This window comes from Rhinoraja longicauda, chromosome 2, assembly GCF_053455715.1.
Source record: "Rhinoraja longicauda isolate Sanriku21f chromosome 2, sRhiLon1.1, whole genome shotgun sequence".
NCBI lineage: Eukaryota > Metazoa > Chordata > Chondrichthyes > Rajiformes > Arhynchobatidae > Rhinoraja > Rhinoraja longicauda.
In genome coordinates, this window is record NC_135954.1 from 69,629,383 (window position 1) to 69,651,681 (window position 22,299).

At 39.4% G+C, this 22,299-nt stretch overlaps 1 protein-coding gene across 3 annotated transcripts in view; it reads right to left on the reverse strand.

Annotated features, from left to right (window-relative positions):
* The window catches only part of LOC144605426 (secernin-1-like), a 49,459-nt gene that overhangs the window by 21,563 nt on the left and 5,597 nt on the right, over positions 1-22,299 (reverse strand). For 2 of the 3 annotated variants that reach the window (XM_078420665.1, XM_078420675.1), the window contains exons 2-3: positions 11,560-11,719; positions 460-641 (exon numbers count right to left, since the gene is read on the reverse strand). In XM_078420665.1, coding sequence (XP_078276791.1) covers positions 460-641; positions 11,560-11,718 — 341 coding nt within the window. In that variant the 5' untranslated portion in view covers position 11,719. Of the gene's footprint in view, positions 1-459; positions 642-11,109; positions 11,205-11,559; positions 11,720-22,299 lie in introns of those variants that run through there. The other variant, XM_078420684.1, reaches the window with a different exon arrangement.

A 22,299-nucleotide genomic window follows, 5' to 3' on the forward strand; every position in this document is an offset into this window, starting at 1 on the left:
GTGATTCTATGAGCGGAGAATGTGAGGGCTCTCTATTACGTCGAGTAGATGAGGTGGGGAATATTGATGCATTTAATGGGAGGCTATACAAGCACAAAAGGAATAGAGCGTTACACTGAGAGGAGTTAGATATGAAAAGCTGGAAAGAGATTCCAATGGAGCATTAACACCAATGTGGACTGGTTGAGTCAAATTTTCTGTCATATATCCTATGTAATGTTAGCTACAACAAAGACCCCCAGTGTATTACACCAATTTATACAGACCACAAAACAGGAACGAATACCTAATGGAATATCATTATTTTCAAAATGTAATGCACACATTTTTCTTCCATTGAATTCTATCTCCAAATGAATGTTATAACCAAAAATGTTTCTAAACATCGTCATTTGGAAACATTACTTCAGAAAAGGAAAAAAGTGGTACATGTAATTGTGTTTTTTTTAAACTAATTACCTGCCAAGATCCATCCCAAGTAGGGCCTCCGCCTCTGCTGCTGGCTCTCTGGTCACCACGGCTCCATTACCAATACAGACTCCGTGCTCATTTGCTCCCATTTCTGCCCCCCACATCCATGATGATTTGCTCAGTATAACTGCATGTGTCCTCTCTTCTTGATCAATAGTAATGTACGTGCACTGCCAAATCAAACAATAAAATCAAAGACTGCTGAGCACAAAGTAACCTCACATTTTTCTGACTTCAAACCATCAACATGCAATGATTATACTTGTCACCGATTGGGTGCTGAGGAAAAGAGTAAGTTCAACCCATTGAGGATTTAGCCATAATCTTACCATCATTCCGATGCAGTGATATCTTCCGACTGAAAGACTGTAAATGCTAGGTCCCAATTAAAAAAGTGGATCGGGAGATAAAATCAAAAACAGCCCAGACAGCATAAAATTGGAGGAGAGGAACCCTTGAGACAATCATTCAAGACAAAGTTAAACAACATTAGGAAAGTATTAGATTAATGAATATTAGTGTGAATTTGTCAAAGACAAATCAATTGACAAATCAATCAGAAATCAAGCTTTCTGATGAAGTAATGGACACTGTTGAAGCATAGTACAGATTTTCAAAAGTGATTTGACATGTTAACACATGATTGTGGAAGGTGGAGGCAGGTACTTTCACAACATTTAAGAGTACTTGAATCACCAGGACATAGAAGACTATGAATCAAGTGCTGATAAATGGGGTTAGTGTAGATAGGTATTAAAAATTAACATGGCATGGTGGTCCAAAGGACCTGTTTCTCTGTTGTATGGCACTGACTTTCTGGTAAGCTGCTTAGTAAAATTGAAGTTATTGTATTAAAGAAAGCATGGCAATGTGGGTTCATTATTGGCAAGGAAGATTCAGACTGGTAAAATGGCCAGACAAATAACAGAAGTGTGAAGTCATGCATTTTTGTTTAATGATGATGTAAAACAAACAATATGATACAACTTTAAAGTGCATACAAAATTAAAGAGACTGGAAGTGCACACATGCACATAAATGCTCAAAGGGTGCAGGGCAGGATGAGAAGGCAGAAAAAGACAAAATCTGCAGATATATTATTTGTGAAAGAGTTCAATTCCAATTAAGCTATACCAAACCTTAAAGCATTAATTGGGCCTCAGTTGGAGCCAACTTAATCCTGAGCATCACAATTTTGAAAGCATGTCAAAATTTAGCAGAATGTACCAGAGTTGAAAATCTTCACCTATGTGTACACACTAAAAAAAATAGATAAATAATAAAAAATTAGAGCAGAAAAGGGAGAATGTGATAGTTAAAAATGAAAATAAGGATAGCAACAGGCCATTGACCAAAATAAAGTTAATGGACAAGCTAAAATAAATTACTGGCAAGATGAGTTAATGTTATCTAGAATGTAATGCCTGAAAGGGTGGTAGAAGCAAATTCACCAGTAAGTTAGTTGGATAAGTAATTCAAGGGAAAAGAAAAGTTGCACGATTGTGGGGAAGGGGGCACCTGTATAATTCTACCAAAAAAGCTGGCACATGCTAGATCAGCCTCTTTTCATGCTGTATAATTTTATGGTTCAATGCACACACAAGCAGTCAGCATTTCTGCAAATTTAAAATAAATCATCTATTTTTTGGTTTTAAATACTCACAATGTACTACTGTTGCAACTTCCTAAATTAAAATCAAAGGAATATCTCAAATCTGTTGCACAATACAAAAAATATTCGCAAAACTTTATTCAGCAAATCAAGCAAGCCAATGTGATGATCTTGAATATATCCTGAGAGTTTAAATGACTTATTACTGAAAGGAACATTATACCTCATACATATTGAAATATCTTTCAAAACTATAAACATTTCAAAGAGAATATTGATTTTGCTTTAAAGGAACCACCTAATTGTCTGAACAATACAAACTCTCTCAGTGGCCACTTCATTCCAAAGCTTCAGAATTTTAACAATCAACTCAGGAATTTCAAATCAACCATCCAGCTTTTCTCACAAAAAAAACAAGCTGCTGGGGTAACTCAGAGCGTTAGGCAGTGTCTATGGAAATAAATGAATAGGCAACATTTCCCATTGAAGCAACCCACCACTGGCACATCATCCCATTTCCACCCCTTTCTGCTGAGACCACACTCTCCATGATTCCTTGGACTGCTCTGAAACTCAGTCTTAGTGCTGGTCGCTTGAACTTCTTCAATTTCTGAACAATTCCAAATTAAACATTGCACAGACATGAACAAACATCTGCATTTCTGATCTTATGACAGAAGCGAGGTTAGGGTGAAGTAGCTAAAGAAAATGTTTAGGTACCACATTAAATGTTACCACATTTCCTCTCTAAGGTATATCCTACAGTAATGTCGCACAATAGGAACCACAGACCTCCAAGGATCAGGTATGCTTTGCAAAGACATGATGGAAACCATGGAATTTTCTCCTTAATGCCCAATGATATAGATGTCACCAGGATTTTTTTAAGCCACACTCAGTTAAATGCAATCATGATGTCAGAGTCAATATCCTTTACACCTAATCATGCAGTAATACTTGAAAACTATGTTGGATGAATAGCCCAGGTCCTATTTAAAATTCTTAATTCAATGTTTGTTTTTAGATTTTGTTGTCACGCTATGTACCTCCCTTCACAATTATAAAATTGTTTTATCCTAAATATTATTTTAATACTTATTGTTGAATTAAACAAATATTATACACAGTTACCCTGCTTGGTTGGTACTACCTGACAGCACGAGACTCAATTGGCCAGTGACCATCATCGAGCATGTTACCTGTTTAACTACAAATTCGAATTAAGAGTTCAGTCTTGGTCTGAGCTCTGCTGTCATTCCTAAAAATGATATCTTATTCCAGAATATTTTCTAATTAAATTGCATCCCACGTTTCAGCCCTTGCAATTACTCCCCACTTTCACATTTCAACCATGAATTTTTACCTATATTTCTGCATTTTAATGTACTCATTTGCACACTGAACCTTGTGGCATATGATGTAGAAATACTCTGCATTTCAAATGACCAGCAAGAACATCAGGACTCCAGCACTGTTCTGGCCTCTTGCTCTCTCTAAATAGTGGCATTCCGCATGATGAGACAGAGCATTGGATGGATGCAAGGTGCTGCTTGCAGTAGAGAAAAATAGATGCAGAGCTATTTACTTGTACTTTCAGTAATCCACTCAAATCACAGATGTGCAAGATTCCACAAGTACCATAACTGAGGATATAGTCATGTCTGAAGAATTTTTAGAAAAAGCAAATCATAATATCTTGCAGAGACCCTGGGACTGAATATTAACCATTCTGCAATCACTGCAAAATAACTAGTGATTCGAATGGAAGGCGTAAATAAGCATGCCATTTTGTATAGTTAATGTACAATGAAACTAACCAAGGTCGGGCAAGAAATGGTCAACTCCAATTAAGAGGCATGGCGTTCATTCTGGTACCTGCAGTTGGCCATCAATACCAACATTTGACTGAGCAAACCAACAATTCAGTTCCAACAAGGATTCAGTTTTCCGGCTATTGAAACACCATCATTCCTTGGTCATGTGAAAGGCAAGTGGCAGCTCTTCCCTATTAATCACTTCCCTGTGGCTTGCAAACAGCTTAGTTGCACAAGGGACTCTAAATTATGAACAAATCTTTTACCATCCACAACCTTTGATCTGTCTTACGCTCCAAATTCCAGCATGTGCATTTTGTGTCTACTAGTCTTCATTTTAAATCTCTTCTTACCTCAGGCTGTATTTTACAACTTAATGACAGAATCAGGTTGAGGCTCCCGACTTCAAAAAGGCCCTTCAGCCCACCGAGTCTGCACCAACCAGCGATCCCTGCACATTAACACTATCCTACACGAAGGGCAATTTTTAAAACATTTTTATACCAAGTCAATTAACCTTCAAATCTGTACGTCTTTTGAGTGTGGAAGGAAACTGAAGTTCAAGGATAAAACCCACGCAAGTCACAGTTCAAATTCAAATTGCTTTTATTGTCATTCAAAAATAGATTTGAATGAAATTGTCGTTACCATGCAGTCATAAACAATAAAGAGCACAAGACACACAATTACATAGTTTAACACAGACAACCATCACAGTGATTCCTCCAGGCACACCCTCACTGTGATGGAAGGCAAAGAAAGGTTTTATCTCCTCCCCTGTTCTTCTCTTGCGATCAGGCAGTCAAACTACTGCTTCGTGGCGGTTGAGGCTCCCAACTTTTGAAACTCCCGCCGGGCAATGGAAGGTCCCAGGGCGCAGCCGAGCAGGCTGATAAAGGTCCTGAGCCCCCACCGGGCGATGGAAGGTGCCGCGGCCGAGCCACGCAGGGCGATGAAGGTCCTGCGAACGGGTCGATCGAGCCTTACGATTCGGGGCGGTCGAAGCTGCTACGGCTGGAGCTCCCGAAAGCCGGTCGCCAGCCGAGCTCCCGATGTTGCGGTCCACAGAGCCCGCGGCAAAGGTGGAGATGGTAAGTCCAGGTCCTGCGACCGGAGCCTTCAAGGTCGATCCTAGCGGGAGGCCGCCAACTCCATGGTGTTAGGCCGTAGCGCGAACGGAGATACGACATGGAAAAAGGTCGCATCTCCGTTGAGGAAGAGATTTTAAAAAAAGGTTTCCCCCACCCCCCACATATACACAGCTAAAAATAGGTAATTACATACATCTAAACGCTAACAATAGACAAAGAAGAAAAAAAGACAGACAGACTGCCGGTGAGCCGCAGCCGCAAGGCGCAGCCACTTCCGGATTATGTACAAACTCCATACAAACTCCATGGAAACACCCTTAGCCAGGATCAAACCTGGGTCTCTGGCACTGTAAGCGCTGTAAGGCAGCAGCTCTACCGCTGTGCCACCCACAACTTGCTGTATGACAAACGACATCACATCTGTCACCAATGTATGTCACTGGAGTTGACGTGCAGCACAGAGCTTAGTCCTAGTGGGACCACCCCCAATATTACATTGGTAGGGGGCTGGGAGAAGAGAAGGAAGGTGTGTCGAAAAGCCTATCTCCTTTTACGTCTTCAATAAGATCAAATGCGACAGGCAATTGGAGATCCCATATTTTTGAATAAAGATTCGAGAAAAGCTGAAATAAGTCGATTTTTTAAAAATGTAATCGACTTCTAAAACTAAAATCATTACTTTTAATGTCGTCTACATGTTGTCAAATATAAGAGATATTTAAAAATAAATAGATTTGTCTGAAGGATCTCGATCCAAAACAGCTGCCCATATTCACCAGAGATTCTGCCTGACCCACTGAGTTACTCCTGCTCTTTGTCTCTTTATTTTTTTTAATAGATTTCTTCACAGCTTTGACAAAAGGCAAACCTTTATTCTAAGTTTTGCCTTCTGCCAAAGCCTGAAAGGGGATTTCCAGGAGCAGAGCCTCAGCAATGTGTTTCTCAATACATCTCGTAAAATCTACGTGTCGAAGGTCCAGTGCGACTCCACCCAAACATTTGCATCAGGCAAGTTCAAAGAAGGGAGGGTGAAGGATTTCCTGTTTGGACCAAGCTTTCTCCTATTGCCAGGAGCAAGCCTGATCCAATGTATCATTCAAAAATTCCCTCAGACCCTTATTTAATTGGAGAGTTTGAAATAAAATGGACAAACCTTTAATTCCTTTAGCATGTTAAGAGTTGGATTATGCTCGTCAAATTAAAAATGATTCAATCATCTTGAAGCTTTAAATTTTAGGACCTCACTTTCATGTTAAACTTTGATCATATAATCTTTGGGGAATAATTACCCCAAATGTGGATACATGTGCCAAGAAAAAAAGCCTTTCCTTTAAAATACCAGTACAATTAAAGAACTCAAATATTTACAGCAAGATATGTTACAAATTCCATCAGGAGGCTGAATTACTTAGCAATAAAAGCTCAATTTTATTATTCAATATTCTTCAGATTAAGTAATTGGAATATAACATGATTTCTGCTGCAATCTACTACTCCACCCATTGTGGAAAAGTGAAGCAATTGCAAACATTAGTGTATTAGCAGCAATACAAGGGACTTAAAAAGGGAAATGAGCAAATTGGAAAAAATGTTAAATAAATATTTCATAATCTCTCTTTGGAGTAGAAAAGACTAAAAACACACCAAAAATATAAAATGATGAAAAGGGAGAGAGGGAGGAACTTAAAAATAATCTGTAAAAAAGTGGTAATTATATAAAATGGGCCCCCCAGAAAGCTTTATGCATTGATTACTCCATTAAGAATAGTGTACAGATAAGACAAGATCTCAGACTTGTTAGCTCCAGTGCATGTGACTGAGAGCACATAGCTGCTTTCATCTTTTTGATTTACTCATTTGCAAATTAAATCAGGCTATTTTGTGTCATTTCAGTAAATACTGAAGGAGGAATCTTTGGGAATGCCACACAAACAGGAGAAGGACTATGGGAAATTCAGCCAATAGTGAAGACACATTAGAAAAACACGTTAGAAAAGGCAGTGCTGTTTTGGATTAAGAAAGTGTTTCGGGCGGCACGGTAGCACAGTGGTAGAGTTGCTGCCTTCCAGCACTTGCAGCACCTGAGACCCGGGTTCGATCCCAACTATAGGTGTTGTCTGTACGGAGTTTGTACGTTCTCTCTTGACCTGCGTCGGTTTTCGCCGTGATCTTAGGTTTCCTCCCACACTCCAAAGACGTACAGGTATGTAGGGAAATTGGCTTGATATAAGTGTAAATTGTCCCTAGTGCATTTAGGATAGTGTTAATGTGCAAGGGTCGCTGGTCATGCAGACTCAGTGGGCCGAAACAAATATTCCAATATCCAACTCACGGGTGATATCCCATGAGGTGGGAAGGTGATATTCCAATATCCCACTCCCAGGTGATATTCCAATATCCCACTCCCAGGTGATATCCCACAAGGTGGGCCGAAACTGATGTTCCCTTCGCACCAATGCATTGAACACCAAATTTCTATCATCAGTGCCAAGTCACTATCCATTCTTCTGTGCCTCAAACTCTTACCCCTTACCTCATTATGTAACTTTCCCAAGATCTCTTGTACGCCGTTCCTATTTTTTTTGCTAACTTTCCCCTCATATTCATCTATCTTCCAAATTGATATTTTCTGCTAAATTTGGCTTCGCCTATCTTGTTGTACTCCCACCAGCTTTGTTAACATCTCCCGTTTGTTGTACGTATTTTTTTTCTCCTTTATTTTTAAATATTCTATCACCTCATCCTTTCAAGATTTGAGAGTTTTCTTCAAACATGAAGCTAAATTGTTCCTCCATTCACACTAAATTCCAGAATAAACTCCTACTTCCAGCTCTTCACAAACTAACCCAAATGGTGATGCTTGTTTTTTAATTTACAGCACACTGGATAAATCTGATGTACTTAAGAGAATTTTAAGAATATAAAGTTACACATGATAATTTAATCCAGCCTCAAAAACTTGACATAGTAATTGGCACAGCTTCTCTGCCTGCCAATATAAACCCTTAAAAGGCATTGTTTGGGTTTACTTTTCTGGTATTATCCAGTGATCGACTTCCATGAGCTCCGTCTACTTTTCAACCCCATTAAGATATCTGTTTTTCAATTAATGTGATCTTATTTTTCTTTTATATTTTCAAAGCTAAAACTAAAAAAAAAATTGTGAGCATCAGTGGCCAAAGCACTGATCCTTGTGGGACCTCACATTCCAGTATATTGAACAATACTTTCTCAATACACTCTTTCTGGATTGCAGCCAAATCTCTATCTAGTCTGTTATTTGTCTCACGTATCAATCTACCTAGTATCATATCATATATCATATCATATCATATATATATACAGCCGGAAACAGGCCTTTTCGGCCCTCCAAGTCCGTGCCGCCCAGTGATCCCCGTACATTAACACTATCCTACACCCACTAGGGACAATTTTTACATTTACCCAGCCAATTAACCTACATACCTGTACGTCTTTGTAGTCTGTAGTCTTGCTAGGATTATATTATTACATTACCCATGTCATGCCTCTTAACCTCAAATAATTCAATAAGCTTTTTCTTATACAAAGAAAATTCTCTCGAAATTGAGAAATTAGCTATTGATTATTATATTTTTCTGTTTCTCAATGTCTCCATGTTTTTTTCCTAGCTGATGTGGGAAGGGGGTGGGCATTGAATACAGCACATGGAAGGAGATTGAATCCTTTCTCTCATGATTGATATCCAGATGTATTCCATTTTCCTTTCAAAATGTAACCATTGTATTAACTATTCACCAGTCTACTGACTGCATATCTTAATCCAACAAGTTATCCATTGTAAAAGTATCTGCCAGCTGCTCTCTGCATTGATTTAATGTGTAGGTGGATTTTAAATTTTGATCTGGACAGCATATAAATTTGGATTATTTTACATGCTGTGTTCTTTCAAATATTGTTTTATCGCATCCAATTTTTTTCTTATTCTCTTGCCCATATGCATCCTGTATATTGTTTTCCTCACTTTCAATATTTCCTTCTAATTTTGGCAATGCATGATGTCTCATTGGTGTTTAGATTGATCTTCCTCAGAGCAAAATATTTTTTTCTTGAATCTGTTCAATGCCATTTTATATTTCACATTTATATTTTCTACAATGTTTGCACCACACCCCTGGTTAATTTTAGATTGAAAATTATTAATTTTAGATTGAAAATTTGCAATTGATCTTATTATTTTCAGAGCAGTTACAAGCCTCTGTACTCCACTTGGTAGACATACTCACTAATTACACTCTTAAAAGTTCTGATCATTTTGTTTTGGCCTGGCCAAGAATTTCAAAAAAACATAAATATTTGAATATTTTAAGAATTATGATCGAAGTACTTCAAATCTAATTCTCAGACTATATAATTTTAACATTCTCCTTATCACTTTACTATTTGACTCCAGGTATAATTCTACTTCTACTGTTCTGCACTCCTGCATTCTCCAGCCTCACGTTTATTAAGTGAGCCATGCTGCATGTCATAATAAAAAATTCTAATTACTGTTTAATATCTACAATAACAAATTAAATTTCTTAATTCTTTAAGTTTCAATTACATTTTAGCCTTGCAACAAGTAAATTCTTATTTAGTGTGAGCAGAAATTAATTGTTTTTAATTTAAAATTGAATTCAACGGGGATATCAAGCTTTCAAGTGAACATCAACATCATATTTTATCTCCTTATTACCTCTAGACCTCATCTGCAATCCAGACTTGTGTAAAGCTCATCAGGACAAAATAAATGTAAATTCCCTCTGGTTAAATTTTGGCAAGATGTAGTTAGCCTATTTAACTCATCTGACTCACTCTAATTTTTGGTTCACATTCTTGGTGTCTTACTTGCCAAAGATTAGCTTCAGACCATTGTTAAGCCAATCCATCTCCAGGGCGGCACGGTAGCGCAGAGGTAGAGTTGCTGCTTTACAGCGAATGCAGCGCCGGAGACTCAGGTTCGATCCTGACTACGGGTGCTGCACTGTAAGGAGTTTGTACGTTCTCCCCGTGACCTGCGTGGGTTTTCTCCGAGATCTTCGGTTTCCTCCCACACTCCAAAGACGTACAGGTATGTAGGTTAATTGGCTGGGTAAATGTAAAAATTGTCCCTAGTGGGTGTAGGATAGTGTTAATGTACGTGGATCGCTGGGCGGCACGGACTTGGTGGGCCGAAAAGGCCTGTTTCCGGCTGTATATATATGATATGATATGATAAAGTCTTCTGTCTGAATCTCGGTCCCTCCTTTGCAGAAACCTTCACTCCTAGGTGTGTGCTACCCCGCTTTCTGACTGGCTGCATTTTCTTTTCTCCTTTAACTCCATTTCCAATAGTAGATAATGATGTTTTCAGACCTCTCCCTAATCGAGAGTATATCAGCACTGACAAGCAAGCTCCTCAAAGTTATTCTAAGCAGATATCAAACGCGTGGATGGATAATCCTAGAATAAGGAACCTTCCTTTGCAAGAAAGCTCTGCAGCATTCAAAATTAAATTATCCTCAAAAGGAAAAAGATAAGAAAATTAAGATTGGGAAACAAATCTTGTCAGATAGCACTCAGGGTTCTTTCTCAGTGTTTGCTGAGGTACAGGAGATAATTAACCAAATGTCAATGAACACAGATGCTAACAATTCCTTTGTGTCTTCAGACAAAACTGTTATCTTCATTTAGAAATGCAGTAACCATCAAAAAGGTTTATCAATATAATGAGCAGCTGTTCAAAGAGATAATTGGATTATGAAAGCCTCCTGCTGTCCCCCATGACCAGTTTCTCTGGGGGAGCCTATTCCCACTATTTTATAAATAATGAGGTTTACTGGGGTTTTTTTTTAAACAGTCGAGAACAAAAACAAATTGCATTTTAAAGGTTACTTAGACGAACAGTGTGAGTAATTTTTGAGTTTGTCCTTCAGTATCTCCCAATATATCAATAAAGAAATTTGTCTTAATTTTACCAGATTTTAAATCTGTCAAAGTCCATTCTTCATAATTAAATAATTGCAGCACGCCATTTACATCAACGTATGACCGATGATCATCAATTACAGTCCTGAGTATTGAGTTGAGCATTAACATTTTACAGCAAGAGGATGCTCACCTTTCTTTTGATAATGTTATTACTCTTATCCATAGATGAGACATATCCTCTGGGAGTTTTTTTTGTGGACATAATTCCATTAGCATTCTGCTCAGTGCTCACGATCCAGCATTCAACAATACCACTCCTTGAACTGCACATTTTGATGTCTGACAGCAGTATAGGCAGAAAGCTAACAACTATTCTGCATCAGCTGTTGGAGGATTTAAAAATGCAACTAACAGCCAGTTAAATTCAATTTTATCAACTGACCTGGAGTGCAATAGGCTTAAGCGAAATATTCTTTCGGTCACTGCTATTAATTTAGAAGCTGATCCTTAAGATTATCTTAAACTATACCCAAAATATTTAACACACATTTGATTTAGGTATGTAGCACATGAAATCACACATTAGAAGAAAAGTGAATTTAAAAATATTCAACAGTGAAGGAAAAAAAATGTTTCTTACCTGAACCTTAGATCCTGGTTCATGGGAATTGGGTGGAATATAAATAACTTCTTGAACTTCATTGCCAGGCCTTGCTGAATTTTTTCCAAATATTGTATGTGCACCCTCAGTGGCAGAAGGCAGAGCTACAAAGCAAGAGCTGATAGGAGCTAAGGACATCCTAAAGTTTAGAGGAAAATGAACAGGATTAATGTTAAATATGCTGTAGCAAAACGCACAGCAGCATTTGTCTCAATCTTGACTTGTCCTTGCCACCTCTACAATAGCGTTTTGAGTGGCACCTTACTCAAATTGCAAGCTGATGTTGTTAAAAGCAAGGCAATAAGATGCCTGGAATGACCCAAGGTAAGCAATACTATTTCCAATACGATCACACTAAATTAAAGGAAGATTAGCAGTACAGAGGGATTGAGGCAGAATTGGGTGTATTCAATGTCAGTCAGGGATAAAGTTAAATAAAATATTGGAAGGACAACAATAAATGAAGCGGCTCAAAACATTATTAATTTCAAAAATCTCTTGCATTAGTTGAATTTCCATCAATTGCAGTCACCAGCAATTTCAATGTAGCAAAAATTATACAAGACATTTACAAGATTGATCATTTAAAAGACACACTTCACCCACAAGATACAAGAGAAGTTAATGAGTTTAATAGAAAGATTAATTTCAAGGAATTCCTCAATTGATGGAGGGGAGAGATAAGGAAATTACACTGTTTAGGTTCAATGCAGTTAAATGTAAAGAAAAGTATTGGTGGAATGAACAAATTGCAGAATAATCACAGAGCCAGAATGAGAAGGTTTACAATATTCTGGAGAGTTATCGTGTGGGTAGAATTTACAGAGACAACAGCATGGAGGAAGATAAGGCCAATAGCAAATCTTAAGGCATTATTTAATTTTGAACTGGAGTAGGTCAGCAACTACAGGTGTAGTAGATGAGCAGAACACTGGTGAGAATAAAGACATTGGCAGCATTTTACCAAATGAATTTAAATAAACACTAATCAGGGGCACTAGTGAGAAGACCACTGCAATCGTCAAATCCAGAGGTAACTTGTGAATGGATGTTCTTAGCAGATGAACTGGAACTGAAAAGAATCAGACAATGTCATCAGGGCTAATGAGCAAGTTAATTATGGTACAGAGGAGGTTCAAATCATAATTTGTGTGCCTGAGTTGTATACAGACTGATTCATTTTCTAGAGAATAGAACTTGTGTTGTAAAACAGTGATTAAAGGCTTGCCCTTCCTAATGTTAAGACATTTTCAACTCACCTAGAACACTCTATTGAATAAACAAGATGCTTGCCTGAGAATGGAAGGGTCAAGAGGCAGCATGGTGGTGAGGTAAGTATGGTTATTAGTTGCAATGACATTGAAACTGACATTGATTTTGGATGAAATTGCTATGGAGCAACATGTAAATGAGAAATAGGTCTAAAATCAATCCTTTGGACACACCTATCATAAAAATATGCGATGAGAAGAGCACCATTCTGGTGGAATTCTTGGGTCCAATTGAATACTCTGTAGTTGAGGCATAGAGACATACAACAGGGAAACAGGCCCTTTAGCCCCAAAACAAAACGAAACAAAGTGCTGGAATAACTCAGTGGATCAGGCAGCAACTCTGGAAAACATGGATAGGTGATGTTTCGGGTCAGGACCCTTCCTCAGCCCAACACATCCATGCTGATCAAGAGGTCCACTCCAAGCTACTCCCATTTGCACATACCTGGCCCACAGCTCTTTATCTTTTCCTAAGCATGTCCCTGTATAAAGGCCTTTTAAATGTTATTGTGCATGTCTCAACTACATCATCTGCCAATTCATTCCATGTACCCAACATTTATTCCCTCTCACCTTAAGCCTATGCCCTTTGGAAGAAAAGCATCTCAAATTTTGCTTAGGCAGCTTATAACTGAGGGGTATGAATATTGATTTCTCCAACTTCTAGTAACTCCTGCATTCCCTCTATCTCACCCCTCTTCCATCCAAGTCTTTCGTTCTCACTTAGCTACAGCTAACATTGACCTGTTTCCTTTATCATTGTTACTTTTTTGCATATCTTTGATTCATTTTTTCAATATCTCTCTACAACCAGGGGGAGCTGCGGACTTTAACATTGTGGTGCTTGCGTTCCCTCGTTAGGGACCGACTTCGGGGACTCCAAGCCGCAGGAGTTTCGACTGTCCCATTGCAGGAGTTTAGACCGCCCCGACGTGGGAGCTCGATTGCCGGCTGCGGATGGTTCGACTCCCCCGACCGCAGGAGGAAAGGAGGAAAGAAGATAAGACTTTATATCCTTCCATCACAGTGGGGAACATGGAGGAACCACTGTGCTGGATGTTTATGTCAAATTTTATGTAATAATAATAATATATGCCTTTATTCGTCCCACACCTGGGAAATTTGCAGTGTTACAGCAGCAAAGTGGATAGCAAGAGATCATTCAATAAAATAAATAAAAGTAAAGACAAGGATAAATCGTATTCCTTAGCTGTTGCTGTTGACTCGTCTGCTGGGAGCAGTGCTGGTTGTGCAGTCTCACAGCAGCGGGAAAGAAGGACCTCCTATATCTCTCCTTCACCCATTTGGGGTGAAGGAGTCTGTCACTGAAGTAGCTACTCATTGCAATGACAGTGTCCTGTATGGGGTGGGAGTCGTTGTCCAGCAGCGATGTTAACTTTGCCGTCATCCATCATGTAGTTGTATGTCTTGTTGCTTTTTTGGTATGCTGTATGGCAAACCAAATTCCTCGTATGTTGCAAAACATACTTGGCTAATAAATTACAATTATGATGATGATTATCATCGCCTATATCTCTCGTTCCCCTTTCCCATTACTTTCTGTCTGAAGAAGGGTCTCGACCCAAAACGTCACCCATTCTTTCTCTCCAGAGATGCTGCCTGCCCTGCTGAGCTACTCTTACATTTTGTGTCGATCTTTGGTTTAAACCAGCATCTGCTGTTCCTTCCTACACATGATATCCCCAGTGCAGCCTCACCAACGTTCTGTAAAATTGTTACATAACATCCCAACTTCTATAATGAGTTATAGACACAAAATACTGGAGTAACCCAGCAGGACAGATAACAGCTCTGAAGCGAAGGAATGGATGACGTTTCGGGTCAGACCCCATAATTCTCCACATTTCTGCCACCTTCAACATGATCCTACCACCAGTCTTCTCATCCCAGTTCCACACCATAGAGACCACTCTGCAACTCCTTGGTTCAGTCGCCACATCCCACCCAACCTGTCCCTCCCCAGGCACCTTCCCGCACAACCGCAGATGTAACATCTGTCTCTATACCTCGTCTCACACTTCCACCCAGAGACCTCAGCAGACCCTCTGGGTGAGACAGAGGTTCAGATTCACATCTTTAGCCTCCTTTATATCGGGGAAACCAAGTATAGACTACATGACTGTTTCACCAAACACATGTTCTGTCTACCAAGGCCTTCTGGAACTCCCACTTGCTAACCATTTTAACTCCCCTTCCCATTTTCATGCTGACATTTCCTTAACTGACACCCTTTTTTTTCACCTCTAGCATTTGCCACGTGTTCCACCCATCTGCCATTCAAGTCTCACTGATTTGTATCCACCTACCATTTACCAATTTTTGTCCCCTACTCCTCTCTTTTCTACATTTCTCCACCCACTCCATCGATCAAAGGAAGAGTCCCATCTGAAACATCATCTGCCCATCTACCTCCACAGATTCCCTTGGGATGGTTGCTACGGAGTCAATTGTCCACCACTTCACAGAGCATGGATTTACGAAGAGGGTCCTGGAGAATGATACAAGGATACTTACTTGTCACGGTTCATTCCAAACAGCACCTGAACTGCAAGCTTTCTGATTGTCAGGCTGCTCCCAGGGACATATTCAGAGTTGGACATCAAGTGCTGCTGGAAGGTTTTTAACTTGGTGAAAAACACTTTTTGCTCTGCCCAAAACTTGTTGGTCTCCCGTCAGGGAATGTTGCCGGTTGGCTCCTTCCAGGCTGCACGACTACATGCTGATGGATTCACTGGAGTTTGGTGCAGCCATCGGCAAGGCTCTGTGCCTTAGGGGAGGGAAGAGCCACAGTCCAGGGTCCTTCTGCTGACGGGCATTGAGGGGCCGAGTCCAGTGAGGACACTCCTCAATCAAGGGAAAATATATCATCCTAGGGGGGCCACATGGGTGGCAAGGGTTTTTTGTTTAAAGATAGGTGTGAACAGTACGGACTATGACACTAGTGCTGAGAACGTCTGTAGAGTTTTTGCACATTTCTTGTTTTGTATATATTTTTTATTTTGAATAAGGTTTAATTTTGAAAATTAAAAAAACCCTTCCACAGATGCTGCCTGACATGCCGAGTTCCGTCAGTACTTGTTATTTACCTCTGATAGTCATGTCTACCTAAAATTGTGCTCCACTATTCAGTAAATGACATGCATTTTTATACTGAATTGTTATACTTACTTGTTCCTCTCGTTAATCATTTTAATCTCTCTCGTTATTGAATTGAATACTTTACTGTCATATGAGACAAGTCACAGTGAATGTAGACACAAAAAGCTAGAGTAACTCAATGGGCCTGGAGAGAAGGAATGGGTGATGTTTCAGGTCGAGACCCTTCTTCAGACCGAAATTCTTCACTGTGCGAATTATGTGAAATTATGCCAATTGTTTCAAGTTAACATTACCACCCCTTTAACCATCTGACATGTAATCATTCTGCAGATTACTGCGCCTTTGCTCTAAAACACCATTGTTTCTTTCTGATAAACATAGTAAATCTGAAGTGTAAAGCTTTGCCCCTTCAGAGTTCCTGTTTGACCTATTGCAATTCCATCATTTCTACTTTTATGCCTGTGATATTATTTAGTCTGACACTCAATTTAAAACTTCTTTAATATGAGCAATGCCAGGAAACATTAAGTAATTGAACAGAATAGAAAACAAAATGCATTGTACTAGTTTAAATCTCTTTAAAACTAAAAATTAAACTTTCAATTACAACCTCTGCCTTAGAAATCAGGAACTCTCTTCTGAAGATTCCATATTTTGTTTATTTTAAACTTAGTATTAGATTCCAAGAGCTACTGGTAATAATTGAGCAAATTAATTGAACAATGCATATCATCTCAATCTTGAACCAAAGACAAGAAACCGATGTGAGCCTGACAAAGCATTTTCTTAAAACCTGTCTCTCTCCAACTCACCCCTCCCCCCCCCCCCCAATTCTGACTAGATCAGCTCCCAATGGTCACACAGATACAATCATTATCCACAGTTTAATGGGAAACTCTCAATGGGGGTGCCAGAAGAATAAATGCGACTTCCCGCTGCAGATAATCCCATAATTTCAAATGCCATATCTCACTCAGCAGTTAAAATTTGCAAACTCCTGAATAATTAAAAGTATTTAATGGTACATATACACAACATTGAACTATTCCAATATTTTTTTTATTCATAGCCTGAAGATGCCTCAGCAGAAGTAGTATGGAATATATAGTCAGATGGTCATTGCGCTTTGGATAAAATAGCATGACACAGAATTAGGCAAACTGCAAACCAAGCAGCATCGATTAACTCAGGGGGAAAAAAAAATCAGGAAGCAATTATGGGTGTAAAATAAATTATGGATCTTGATCAGTATTCGATAATCATAATAAATCACTGACTTCCCAAGCTATTGAACCCAGTTTCAAAGCTTTTAAAATAATTTACCAGAGTTCCAAAATTGGAACAAAATATTCCATTGTTTTCAGAAACATTTATTTTCACCCTCAGTTTAGCTTTATAATAAAAATAGGTTAAAAAAAAAAATCAGGAACATTTTATGGTACCCAAATAATATCAGCAGAATTAAATTGTTCTCAAATTAAAACGTGCTTAAAACCAAATAATGTATTACAAATCTCAAAATTTACTCAGATAAAATAATGTGTAAACTTTCAAAAAATATTTCTCAAATGGGTGGAGCACTAATATTTTCCCATTATAATTGAATAAACATTAATGCCATAGTAATTATCTCATTGACCTAGATCATTTCCATATTTTTTCAGTGCATTATATAGTCATCAGTCCCAGTTTTAGATCTTTGCATAGAAAATACTTTAAAAGTGTGATCAACTACTAAAAACCACATCCACAAGAATAATTTAGTTGCAAACAAGTTATTTTTTAAATTTCCAAACTTTTAATTGCAAGGAATAAAGGAAAGATACCACCCCAACAAGGTCTTTATTTTGATGTCAGGGTTCCTTGATGCAGGTGCATGTTGTGCAAAAGGTCAACAGATTACTCTTTCTCCAGTGTTTTTTCTACCCACAAAAATAAGCCTTATCAACAATTATGCAAACCCAAATACAACCATATCAACATATTTCACGGTGACAAACTGAGTGAAACAATTGTCAAAATTGAAGTGCAGTTCGCTGGTAATGTTGCAAAATCTATTTGTGCAATTAGGAGATTATTTCAGATTCTTAAGAAATGCCAATTCAAAGTTACTACCATCAAGAATTTACATTATCCGAGTTACTTTTTTGGTGGTAATAACGTAGAAAAAGTATTAGTTGCAGCCAATATCAGATTTCTTGGAACAAGTTCTACCAAGAATGATAATTCGCAACTAAAATTTCAACTTAACCTCAAAAGGAAAAAGTTTTATACTTGTAGGAATATTATTTGTTTCAAGTTCCATTTGAGTTTTCTTGTATATGCAGGGGCAACAAAAGTTCTCAGCCCAGTGAAACTCCATTATTCTAGCATGGAGCTATGATGGTGCTGGACTGGCAAATTCGCAGGACGTTATTCCAATTAACACGTCCATCTCACACATTTTTTAAAAATATGTTGTGCAGTAGTGCAGTGGTATAATATTTTAAAGGAATCTAGGACCCAGTGAGTTTACAGGAAGCAGAGAACCAGGAAACCAGTGTGCCTCAAGGGAATATGGGAACCATGACCTCAGTGTGCTACAGGGAGCTCTAGAATCAGCACCTAGTGAGCAGATGAACCAAGGATTTCTGAATCCTTATGGATTATCACAGTCTTACTCTACCAATTCCTCTCTTTGCAATTATGAGAAAAAATAATCAGACAAAAACAATTGAAGAAACAGAAATTGAAGAGAATATTTGTGAAGCCACATAAAAATTATAGAGTCATACAGTGTGGAAACAGGCCCTCTGGCCCAACTTGCCCACACCGGCCAACATGTCCTAGCTACACTAGTTCCATCTGCCAGCATTTGGTCCACATCTCTCCAAACCTGTCCTATTCATGTACCTGTCTAATTTTTCCTCAAATGTTGGGATAGTCCCTGCCTCAACTACCTCCTCTGGCAGCTTGTTCCATACTTCTTTCACCCTTTGTGTGAAAATGTTACCCCTCGGATTCCTATTAAATCTTTTCCCCTTCACCTTAAACCTATGTCCTCTGGTCCTCAATTCACCTACTCTGAGTAAGAGACACAGTGCATCTACCCGATCTATTCCTCTCATAATCTTATACACCTCCAAAGATCACCCCTTATCCTCGGCCTCCAAGGATTAGAGTCCCAGGACTGAGATGAAGAAAAACTTTTTCACCAGGAGAGTTGTGAATCTGTGGAATTCTCTGCCACAGAAGGCCGTGGAGGCCAATTCACTGGACGTTTTCAAGAGTTAGATATAGCTCTTAGGGCTATGGGAAGGAAGCAGGAACACGGTACTGGCTCAAAGAGCCGAATGGCCGACTGCAGCCATTTTCTGTTTCTACTTAACCTCTGCCTATAGCCCAGACCAGGGCAATGGTCGGAGTCGGAGTGGGAGCAATTTTGCTGCTGCTGGAGTCAGGAGTCTGAGTCGGATACCCAAGAAATCAAGGAGTCGGAGTCGAGCGTTTTGGGTATCGACTCCACAGCCCTGCAGACCCGCTGGTCCAGGGAACATCTTCGTAAACCTTCTCTGTACCCTTTCCAGCTTGACAACACCTTTCTTACAACACAGTGCCCGAACTGAACACAATATTCTAAATGCGGCCTCACCAACGTCTTACAGAACTGCAACATGACCTCCCAACTTCTATACTCAATATACTCTGGCTGATGAAGGCATCTGTGCTAAAAGCCTTTTTGACCACCCGATCTACCTGCAACTCTACCTTCAGGGAACAAAGCACCTGCACACCTAGATCCCTCTGCTCTACAAAACTACCCAGAGCCCCTACCATTCACTGCGTAGATCCTACCCATGTTAGACTTCCCAAAATAAAACACTTTACATTTTTCTGCATTAAATTTCATCAACCGTTCCTCAGCCCACTTGGCCCATTGATCAAGATCCTGCTGCAATTTTTCACAACCATCTTCACCATCTGCAAAACCACCCACTTTTATATCATCTGTAAACTTGCTAATCTTACTGTGTTTGTTCTCATCCAAATCTTTGATATAGATGACAAACAGTAACGGGCCCAGCACCAAACCTGAGGCACACCATTAGTCACAGGCCTCCAGTCCAAGAAGCAACCTTCCACCATCACCCTCTGTTTCCTACAATGAAGCTAATTTTCAATCCATCTATTCCCATGCGATCTAACCTTCCAGAGCAGCCTACCATGAGGAACCTTGTCGAATGCTTTACTGAAGTCCGTATATACAACATCTACAGCTCTGCCTTCATTGACAATAGACAATAGGTGCAGGAGTAGGCCATTCGGCCCTTTGAGCCAGCACCAACATTCAATGTGATCATGGTTGATCATTCTCAATCAGCACCACTGCCTTCTCCCCATACCCCCTGACTTCGCTATCCTTAAGAGCTCTATCTAGCTCTCTCTTGAATGCATTCAGATAACTGGCCTCCACTGCCTTCTGAGGCAGAGAATTCCACAGATTTACAACTCTCTGACTGAAAATGTTTTTCCTCATCTCCGTTCTAAATGGCCTACCCCTTATTCTTAAACTGTGTAAACTAATACAGAGGAGAAATACTCTTGACTATCAAAATGATCTATTTGGAACAATGAATAAATTAAGGCAGCATAGCTCATCAACACTTTGCCAAAACAGATGCTCAAATAATAGCAACACAACAATTATTATTTAGTATTAAATGTTAGAAGCATAGAACATAAAATGTAAAGAATTTAAAAGCAACACAAGTTCGGGTAAGTGAAAGATATTGGTTTGGCCACTCTGCCTGGCAACTGATCAAACAGGCCACATGCTACTTGAAACAAGAAACAAGATCAATTCAGCTGTTCATTTGATTGCAAACTGCTAGTCCAGCAAGACAGAAAAACCCATGGCAGATGGTCTGGGTGGAGAGGGAATTTTACTTAAATGAACAAGAGTCGGGATGCCACAAAAAAGTCTTCAATACCAACCACGACTACTCCCCAAAAGCAGCTCCTTGAATCACATGAAAGAGGCATGTCACTTTCCAGATTATGATGAATCCACCAATCACTTCTGTTAAAAAGGGGGGAACTGTTTTCAGTATTTTACTTGTTAGCCTACCCGATGGTCCCATCATCTTATAATATTTGTGAATATTAATCCTTTTTTAAAATGGCAGGAATTGCTAGAGCACAGCTCATCCTCTTTACTTATAACTGTCACATTGTTTATACTCAGATGGATTATTATCAGTAGATTGTAACAACACTTGCCAAAAGACTGATCTACAATTATCACACATTTCTTTGGAAATCATTGTTGCGTGATACTAAACGTTATAATGTATCCTTGTGACATTTTCTGTATCTTCGTAACCTGAAATGGCTATGGCTAGCTGCTGCCTCACAGCACCAGAGGTCAGGTTCGATCCTGACTTAGGGTGCTATCTGTATGGAGTTCTCCGTGAACTCTGTGACCACGTGGGTTTCCTCCAGGTGCTCCAGTATCAATGAGGACATGCCAAAGTGGAGCATGTTTTTAAGTTAATGGCACCCCTAAATTGCCCATAGCGTGTAGTGAATGGATGCTTGATGGTTGGTATGGAATCAGTGGATTGAAGGGCTCATTTGCATGCTGTATCTCTAAGCTAAAACTAAACTGGAAGACTTCCGAAGGCCATCGCGACAGAGCATCAGAAAGCTAATGATACACATGGAACTTAGTTTAAATGTCCATTTGTACTGCATCACCCAAACAGTCAGTTCCAGTTCACCATTTGACCAAAAGCAAATCTTAGCTCAACATCATGCTTCAACATGAACTTGCTGAAAAACTGTTAAAGTTGCTTATTTCTCTGACTATCCTGAACTCGGGGCCAATGTGGCAAATATTTTATTATTATTTGGAGATGTGTAATAAAAATGGCAGCATTTATTGTCCATATTTAATTACTCTTTAAAAGGCCACCTTCTTCACCCACTTTGTGCTCGTACTGTTGAGTTGTTGGCTCCCCAAGGTGCTGCCTTCTAGTCTGCATGTGGCCACACTCTGGTAGTAGAGGAGACCGAGTACAGACAGGACAGTATTGGAATGGGAAGGGAAATTAAAATGGTTAGCAACAAGGAGCTCTAGCTCATCCCAGAGGATAGAGAGAAAGCATTCAGCGAAGTGGTCGCCTAGTCTACGCTTGGTCTTTCCAATATAGAGAAGGCCACACCTGTGACCTCCTTTACATTGCAATCGACGAGTTTGGAGGAGGTGCATGTAAACTCCTGTCTCATCTGAATACTGGCAAGGGAGGAAGTGTAGGGAGTGGTGTTGCACCTCCTGCAGTTGCAG